This window comes from Lolium perenne, chromosome 7, assembly GCF_019359855.2.
Source record: "Lolium perenne isolate Kyuss_39 chromosome 7, Kyuss_2.0, whole genome shotgun sequence".
In the NCBI taxonomy this organism is placed as follows: Eukaryota; Viridiplantae; Streptophyta; class Magnoliopsida; order Poales; family Poaceae; genus Lolium; species Lolium perenne.
In genome coordinates this window covers 51,616,310-51,625,426 of record NC_067250.2, presented here as the reverse complement: position 1 = coordinate 51,625,426, position 9,117 = coordinate 51,616,310, and the positions used below count along the sequence as shown (strand labels likewise).

Genomic DNA, 9,117 nt, shown 5'->3' with positions numbered 1-9,117 from the left:
GGCATTGCCGCCCAATACTCAAGACCGGGTGAACCTCGGCCAAAACGGGTGGCTGAAAGGAGAAACCGCACACTTATGGATATGGTGCGGAGTATGTTAAGCCACTCCACTTTACCGGTGAATTTATGGATGGAAGCCCTTAAAACAGCAGACATATTCTTAACGGGGTTCCCGATTAAATCGGTGCCCAAAACACCGTATGAATTATGGACTGGGAAAAAGCCAACCCTGAATTATTTTCATGTATGGGGCTGTCCTGCTGAAGCAAGGATTTTTAATCCGGTTATGGGAAAATTAGACCCCAAGACAGTCAGTTGCCATTTTATTGGTTATCCTGACAAATCTAAAGCATATCAATTTTATTGTCCAAATCAGACAACGAAATTTGTTGAAACAAGACACGCTGTGTTCTTGGAAAGTGATATGATGAGGGGGAGCATGACTCCCAGAGAAATAGTCTTGGAGGAAAAACAGGAATATGTCCCGATGCATGTAATCCAAGAGCCAGTGTTTCCAGTACATACTGAAATTGTACCTCAAGTTTCAGCTCCTGTAGCTGATGGTGCTCACATAACTGGACAACAAAAGGACCAAGAACAGCAATTACGAGTGTATTCAAGAAGGCAACATGCTGCTAATGCAACACCTGCTGATACACCGGCGACTGTTCCAGATGTCACATCTAATGATGCTCTTATTGAAAATAATCAGCAGTCTCAAACTGTTATTAATGTACCGAATAATGAGCCTCTTAGAAGGTCACAGCGGGCTAGAAAGCCTGCTATTCCTGATGATTATCTCACCTACATGAGTGAGGATACAAATGAGCCAGTGTTGGATAATGATCCCACCTCATTTAAGGAGGCTATGGAAAGTGAATATTCGTCTAAATGGCTCGATGCTATGAAAGATGAAATGAAGTCCATGAGCACTAATGATGTATGGGACTTAGTAGAAATCCCTGAAGGAGCCAAAACAGTTGGATGCAAATGGGTCTATAAGACCAAACGTGACTCCAAGGGTGATATCGAAAGGTTTAAAGCAAGGCTTGTGGCAAAAGGATTCACTCAAAGAGAAGGGATTGATTATAATGAAACTTTTTCACCCGTCTCTTCAAAGGATTCATTCAGAATAATTATGGCACTCGTGGCTCATTATGATTTAGAGCTACATCAGATGGATGTCAAAACGGCATTTCTAAATGGTGACTTACGCGAAGATGTTTATATGGCACAACCGGAAGGTTTTGTTATGGAAGAAAACAAACATTTAGGATGTCATCTGAAGAAATCCATCTATGGTTTGAAACAAGCATCAAGAGAGTGGTATCTCAAATTTGATCAAGTCATAAAAAAATTTGGTTTTAAGGAAAATAAGAAGGACAATTGTGTTTATGTTAAGTTCAGGGGGAGTAATTTTATCTTCCTGATATTATATGTTGATGACATACTCTTGGCCAGCAGTGATAAAAATATGTTGATGGAGACCAAGAGATTCCTGTCTTCAAAGTTCGATATGAAAGATCTCGGTGAAGCAACTTATGTTTTAGGAATTGAAATTCACCGGGATAGATCCAGAGGATCTTGGGGCTATCTCGAGAGAGCATATATTGAAAAGGTACTAAAAAAGTACAATATGTATAAGTGCTCGGCCTACTTTGCTCCTATTGTTAAGGGCGATAAATTTGGGACTTTCCAAAGGCCCAAGAAATAATTATGAATCTGCGCAGATGAAGTCAATTCCTTATGCCTCAATTATTGGGAGTATTATGTATGCACAAGTGTGCACTCGCCCTGATTTAGCTTTTGTGACCGGGATGCTTGGCGGATATCGGTCCAATCCAGTGTCTGGATCACTTTGGAAGGCTGCTAAAAGGTCTTGCGTTATTTGCAAGGTACTAAAGGCCTCATGCTTACTTATGAGAAATCTGATAACCTTGAAATAGTGGGTTATTCAGATGCTGATTTTGCGGGGTGTGTTGATACTAAGAAATCCACATCAGGTTATATCTTCACCCTTGCAAAAGGAGCTATATCATGGAAAAGCTCAAAGCAAACTGTTACTGCATCGTCGACAATGCAGGCAGAATTTGTAGCATGTTATGAGGCAACCGGGCAGGCGGTATGGTTGAAGAATTTTATCCCGGAACTAAGAGTGATTGACAAGATTTCCGTGCCTCTCACTCTATACTCGTGATAATCAACCCGCATGATGATCTATGCGAGTAACAACAAGTCAAGTGCAGCTGGCAAATTTATTGACATTAAGTATCTTGTTGTGAAAGATAGAATCCAGGATCAAACAATAGATATCAAGTACATTAGTACTAAGTTTATGTTAGCGGATCCGCTCACGAAAGGCTTACCACCCAAACGTATTTAGAGAGCATGTTGCCGGCATGGGTTTGGTTGAAAGCTTTTAATCCTGGAGAAGTTGGAACTATTATGGCACCATCTCCCCAAAAGGGGCTCATTTTGAGATCGGATGGGAACCATAGTCACTTGGTTTAGCAGTACTTAATTGACTGTTGTAACCTATTGTCTTGGTGTACCATTTTTATCAAAAGATGAGTCTGTAATGTTTATGATGTTTATGTAAAGAATTATGTAAATTAAGTTAATATATGATGTGAATAAAGTTTATGGAGCTCATAAATTAAAGAGGTTCATTTTGATATGAAGTAATGTGCTATAGTCACTAGATTAAATGGTACCTAACAGACCATTATAATCTTTTCGTCCTAGTGCATTATTTTGTTGAAAAAATGAGCTTATAATGATCAGCCTTACGATCAAGGGGGAGAATGTTGGATATTTTGGTGATCTAGGCTGCTTTCCTAGGTCAGATATTTTGGACTGCTACAGTAGGGCGGCACTCATCAGTAGCTACGATAAGGCGGCTCTACAGTAAATGTCCACCTATCCTTATGTGTTGTCTTGATCGGAGACATCGATTTTGATCCAACGGTGCTGGTTCCCCTAGTGCATAGTGCTAAACATATAAAAGGGGTCAAATGACCTAGAAGAGGAGTAGTGGAAGATGGCTGCTGCTCTCTGCCTTCTCTCTTACACACCCTCTCTCAAGAACAAGCCACCGATCAGGCTAGCACTAAAGCACTAGGAAGAACCTAGCACAAATTGCTCCATCCTGGTGTGAGCAATTAAACAAGAGGAGGCATGGCATCATCTTCAGACCAAGGTATTTCTGATCTTATTCTTTTGTGGCTCAAACTAGAGCTAGTTGATCCTGCTGGATCCAACAGGAAGCACTAGTCAGCGGCCACAGCTTGAAAAGTCAGGATGAGCCCAGCCAGCCACGATATGAAGTGCATAACTAGTCTGTAATCCATAAATATTTTGAATATATAATCTGTTCACATGATCCATGAGCAGATGTACTTAAGTTTCAATGGTGAATTATCCTGGCCTGAAAATGTTAAAGGTGCGAGCCGTTTCAATCCAATCAGAAATCAAATATCACAACTCTTGGAATCGAACTATCCTGGTCTAATTCTACATTACATTTTCCCACAAAATAATGTAAACAAGAAAACGACTAGAGTTTCTAGTATGACTGAAGATTAGAGACTATATGTTTTTCTGGTAGCCTGCCGTAGAGCTGTACAACCAATGCTAACGCGCCTCGCAGGCAGCGCGCATCAGAAGGAAAATAAATAAGGAACACAGAGGAGAGGAGCACAAACCGAGAGGGGCGACGCTGGAGAGCAGGCGAAGAAGTCCGACGCAGACCACCGCCCCAAGGGCGGCGACCCCAGCCCCCAGGGCCCAGCAGCGAACAGCTCCGCCCAACCTGCTGCTTCGAAGAGGAAATGGCAAAATGGGAGAAACGAAAACCGCCCCGAATCCAGAGAAGAAAGGGAAATGAAGCCCAACGGGCCAGTGCACCCATTTATAAGCGGGCCGTGCTGTGCTGGCACCCGTGCCTCAAGTCAGTGGCGCAGGCGTGGTTTTTTTTTTTGAGAACAAAAAAAAAAAAACCACGCCTGCGCAAAAAAAAAAACCACGTTTGCGAAACGAGCCGATCCAGTATGTACCGGCCGACCTAAATGATTTCCGGCCTTTCAGGCTGCTTCTGGGTCTTTTGGCCTTCTAGGCCAATTACATTGAAAATTTTAGTGAGGTGACTAAATAACTAGCAAATCCAAATTGCAGCAACACTCATCACCGTCACGCCTTCGTAACACAAACAAGTAGGACACGTGCATAACATGCATTGCTTGAAGTGACAAATCGACCGAAGAAAGGTTGGAACTTGCAAGGTTGGAACTTGCAAGGATACCTGTCCATATAACTGTCTATGACTTTTTTATATATATACCATAACCACTTGATAATGTGGAGGAAATTAGGGAAAATGACCGTCCCATGGACACAGAGACGATGCGTCTATTCGGTTGACGCATATTAGCTTACTTTAGGAGGCCCAAAGTAAGGTGACTTTGAGTGGAGCCATCAATTATGTGGGATCTACTCCCTCCGGTGCTTTTTAATTGACTTAAATTTAGTACAAAGTTGTACTAAATCCGAGTCAATTAAAAGAGACCGGAGGGAATACATGTCAATGATTCAAATTCCTGATTCTCAAAGTCAGTGTCTTGTAGCGGCTCTCCAGCACGGTGCACGCCGATAGGTGAGCAACTAAATGCAGCACAGCTCTCCTAGCTGTCAAGCCATCGTTTTGTTCTAGCAATGTTTATCCGGAGGTCTGATCTGGGGATTATAGAAAAGAAAGAAAAAAATGTACTGCACAGACTTGTAGTAGTTAGGCCATTGTTTTCGTGCTATCAGATTCATGTAATGACTTGTAATATTCACTTATGAACTTGAGTGCCATTATATATATCGGCTTAAATGCAAATCTCTGGTAAATACACATATGCAACTATTTCATAAACCATTATGGCAATTCTATCCGTGGCCATTGACTGCACTAGGATGGATACTTATCCTACGGTTACGGTAGAGCCAGTCCTGATTTTGAAGTTAGCTGGTAGCCAGACACAAAGTAGAACCACTGGACATGGAACTGACGATTATTGTACAGAAATAACGAGTTCTAAACGTTACAAGCTTTCCAGCGGCAAGATGCCGATATACTTCAGTTTTCTATGGTTTCACCTCCATTTCCTGCTCTTGGTCTTCTTGGCAACATTTAACTTCTGGGTTCACATCAGCCTTGTGGTGCTGACGATTGTAGCGCAGTATTACCACTGAAATGAAGGCTGCAAGGAAATATGTAATGTTATTATGTTGATATATTCAGTCATGCATATGCTGCACTGAATTTGAATTCGGTTCAAATCATAAGAAAATGAATGATTCCCGTACGCAACAAAGGATCTAAACCTACACATGCAATGGTATCATTTCATTATGAAAAAAGAAACAAACACTATCTATCTAATATTGGAAATTATGAAGAGCTAAAACACATCTAATGTCACATATGAGTATGACTGAATATGACTGAATATTCAGATATGGGGGAAGTAGTAAGTTTATAAAAAAAATGGGAGGTTATAATAAATCTATTCAGAAGATTGCTCCGTTCTGGCATCTATTGTTAACTTTGGTCAATCTCTAAGAGTTTCAAAGGCCATGCTTCGAAAAGTGTCACTCTGTCTAAGTACTTCCGAATTTCAAGTGTAAGCACAATTCTCTAATATGGCATGGACACGGAACTGACTGTTAAATGTTATGGAATATCAACAGCAAGAACTCTAAATTCTTAACTTCAGTCTAAGAGTTTCAAAGGCCATGTTTCCAAGTGTCACTCTGTTCAAATGCTTCCCAATTTCAACCTTAAACACAATTTTCTAATATGACATGCACACTGAACTGACTGTTAAAATAGAACATCATCAGTAAGAAATCCAGATTACTAAATTCGGTTGATCTCTAAGTGTTTCAAAGGCCATGTTTCTGAAAGTTTAGCTTTGTTTTAGTACTTTACAATTTAAAGTGTAACATCACATCTGTAACATTACATGCATACTGAAATGACTGTCAAAGTATAGAACATCAACATTAAGAAGATATTTTATTTTGTTGAAACAGCTACTCCATATTATCTAAAGTGTTTCACGGTTCGTAATCATAATCCTTGAGTTCTTCATCTGGAACTTGTCATGGGCGGAGAGATTAGGATGACATGAGCAAAACCGAAATTGCATAGGTTGTTTATTGGAGACAATGGCACCATACAGACGTCGGAACCTCCATAACATGTTACATGATGTGAATCAATGAATATATGGTAAACTTCTTATAATTTTCTGTTAAACCCATCCTATTTGCATGGAACACTAAATTGGAGTTAAAGTGACTGAAATATTGACACCATAAGTTATCCCAACTGTACCTGCCACGAAGCGAGTCTTGATACTAAACAAATTCCAGCACATTGTCACTGCTGTACCCGCAACGAGTTTCTTGCGGGGGCAAGACTTCCATGCTTCTAGAGCCCGGTCTCTAACATTCTCAACTGGAGTAAAAAGGGTGGAAACTGGTGTTATGCTATGAACATCAGCCATAAGTTACAAAGAAGGTAATGTCAGTAGGAACCAGTAGTTATACCTGTTCTATGAATTTGAGTTGAATAGCACATATACAGCTTTGGGAGCGTAAAACTGGAGAAAAATCCTGCAAAGTTTCATGAATAAGAGCATGATATAACCTGCAATCATGCTAACATTGATCCAATAGCAATCCAATTGTACCTGTGGCTAGAAGCCTCCATAAGGTAACCAGACTACCATATTTTGCACCGAACAGAAGAACAGGCAATACCTATGTTTTTTCAGGGGTTACAAATTAGTCAGGGAAAACATTTTGCTTCAGCAAAACGGACAAGTCACGAGCTGAATTTGATGCTTACTTTGAGAGTCATCGACGGGTTACCCGAGAAGATCACTTGTGCGGTAGATATCAAGGAGTTAGCAAACGGCAACACGGCTCTGGCAGTACGAAGCAAATCTTCTTCAGTCAACCGGAAGTTCCTTCCAGTCTCCAGCGGCTGGCTGCTACAAATGCGAACTGAAATTACTTCGTCGACTCAAATACAGCAACGAGCAGATGATCTCTGGTTCACGCTACATACCTCTGTGGCACAGAATCTTTCAAGAAGGCTACGCCCAAGATCATGACGCCCAGGTGACAGAATGCAGAGATCGGGCTGTAGATGAGAAACTTATGCGGGATTAACACGGGAAAATGAGTCAAGTAGGAATTTCAGGTAAAAGAGCAGCAGACTAGCAGTACCTGAAGGTGATCTCTCTTGAAAAGGAGCAGGAGAAGAAGAACATGGATCCCAGCCCGAACCAGAGCGCTGATTTCGCGACGTCCTTCCACATCACCAGCTCGACGATCCTTTCCCAGAGACCTTCCCACCCAGACTGTTCCAGAGCGTCTGTTCCCGTGACTGAAACAATCGCAGTTAGTCAGTGACTTTGAATTAAGCCAGCACTCGGATCAATGGTTTCGGTAATTAAGCAAGCTCCAATCACCGTGTGGGGCGTCGGCTGGAGTGGGGACCAAAGCCAAGTTCATGTCCTCCTCCTTCTCTGCCGCGGCCGCCGCCGCCACCGCCTTGTCTAGAGCCACCGCGGCAACGGCCTTGGGCGCCGCCCAGGTGGGCTTCCTCCTGCGCGCCTTCCGAACGGCGTCCTCCTGCGGCTCGACCTCCTTCTCCAGCCTCCGCCGAGCCCGCCTCGCGTTCCTCGGCGAGGCCCCCGCGGGCGCCGCCGCGCGACGCGTCCGCCTCGGAGGCGTCCCCGCCATCTCCAGGCTGGAGTCGACGCCCGCGCCACGCTGCTTGGACCGGCTGCGGCGGGAGGTCGGGGACGGGGAGAGCAGGAGCAGGTCGTGGAGCGAGTAGCCTGACCCTGACAGCTGCAGCGGCGACGGGAGAGGCGACCGCTGGCCCGCCGGCTTCGGCGGCGGCGTCATGGCCTCGTGGGCCGCGGGGGAGTGGTGGTACGGGGGCGCGGGGAGCTTTGCGGCGGCCGGAGCCGGGGAGGGGAAGTCCATGGCCATGGCCGCCATGCGTTTGTCGATCTGCTTAGCTTCGCTTTGGGTCCGTGCGGGATTTGGAAGTCCTCGGCGGCTGGTTCTGTCCGGGGAGTTCCCTTATCAAGGGCCAGGGGAAAGCGAGACGACTCAGATTCTCTTGGGCCCACGAGTCAGAGAAAGAGGTGCGCGAATATAGCCGTTGCGGGGTTGGACACGAGGGTTGGGTACGTGGCCGCCGGATGACTCGCGAGCGACCGGGTGGGTCAGGTCGGAGTTCATTTTTTTCCCTGTCCTTTTGAACTAAGGAGCTACTAAAAGGAGGGAAATGTGTTTGAATGCTGACAAAATGTGTACACCGTTATTTTTCTGCAAACAATCACTATAGGAGAAATCCTTCAAGAGTTGCACATAGTCATGATGGGAGATAATCACTAATCTGACATGTATCTTATAAGCAGATTACTTCCATCCCGTATCAGTATCTTCCAAAGGATGGTTAGGAGAATGGAAGTCCTAATAGAGGTAGCAACCGACATGAATTGATGCCGAAACTCCGAGAAGTGGCCAAGGCGAGGGTTCGTGTTGGGCCAGTGCCAAACAGAGAGCACACCATGGCACAAACTAACTATGCTTCATGGTTTCGATCAAGCATGACCATCGCGGGCAGCTTGAGTCCCCCGTGCAAAGTGTTATGAATGATGGTTTGCTATTTAGCATGTCAAGATGTAAGAACCATCTGAAGATGTTGATGTGGGGATATACCAAGTGGGTACCCCCACAACAAAGACGGCCCATGCGGAATGGGAGGTCCAGCGGCTGCTCCTGCGTGGGCTTGCACAAGGAAGACTTGGATCGACGCCTTCCAAGTTGGTACAAAGTGACTACGAAGATATCAAGCGTAGTCCGGGTCATGGTCATGCTCCCTAACAAGGAGGAACATGAAGACCCCTAGGGAGAGACAGGCAATATGCAAACAAGCCCTCGCTAGCTTAACTCGCCTTAGCCCTACTCGCATATCCTAAGCCATCGAGTATCATTGTAATTTCTATAATGATAATAGAGTTGAAAGCAACACGTAGGGTTCAGC

At 44.2% G+C, this 9,117-nt stretch overlaps 1 protein-coding gene across 2 annotated transcripts; it reads right to left on the bottom strand.

The window, feature by feature from the left end:
* Positions 1 to 4,828: 4,828 nt before the first annotated feature.
* Positions 4,829 to 8,135, bottom strand: LOC127317542 (reticulon-like protein B18). Of its 2 annotated transcripts, none has more exons than XM_051348096.2 (8): positions 7,526 to 8,135; positions 7,281 to 7,440; positions 7,120 to 7,194; positions 6,898 to 7,042; positions 6,740 to 6,809; positions 6,597 to 6,662; positions 6,382 to 6,504; positions 4,829 to 5,242 (listed from the first exon to the last, which is right to left on the bottom strand). In XM_051348096.2, the coding sequence occupies exons 1-8, from the start codon at positions 8,061 to 8,063 to the stop codon at positions 5,127 to 5,129; spliced, it is 1,293 nt and encodes a 430-aa protein (XP_051204056.1). In that variant the 5' UTR covers positions 8,064 to 8,135; the 3' UTR covers positions 4,829 to 5,126. The 2 variants fall into 2 exon arrangements, with proteins under 2 accessions (XP_051204056.1, XP_051204057.1); XM_051348097.2 differs by having other exon boundaries at positions 6,898 to 7,039.
* Positions 8,136 to 9,117: the final 982 nt, after the last annotated feature.

Coding starts and splice junctions, on each gene's coding strand:
- LOC127317542 (XM_051348096.2), bottom strand. CDS start 8,063: ATGGCGGCCATGGCCATGGACTTCCCCTCCCCGGCTCCGGCCGCCGCA. Junction 7,441..7,525: donor TCCAGCCGACGCCCCACACG/GTGATTGGAGCT, acceptor CGATTGTTTCAG/TCACGGGAACAGACGCTCTG. Junction 6,663..6,739: donor ATGGAGGCTTCTAGCCACAG/GTACAATTGGAT, acceptor GAAACTTTGCAG/GATTTTTCTCCAGTTTTACG.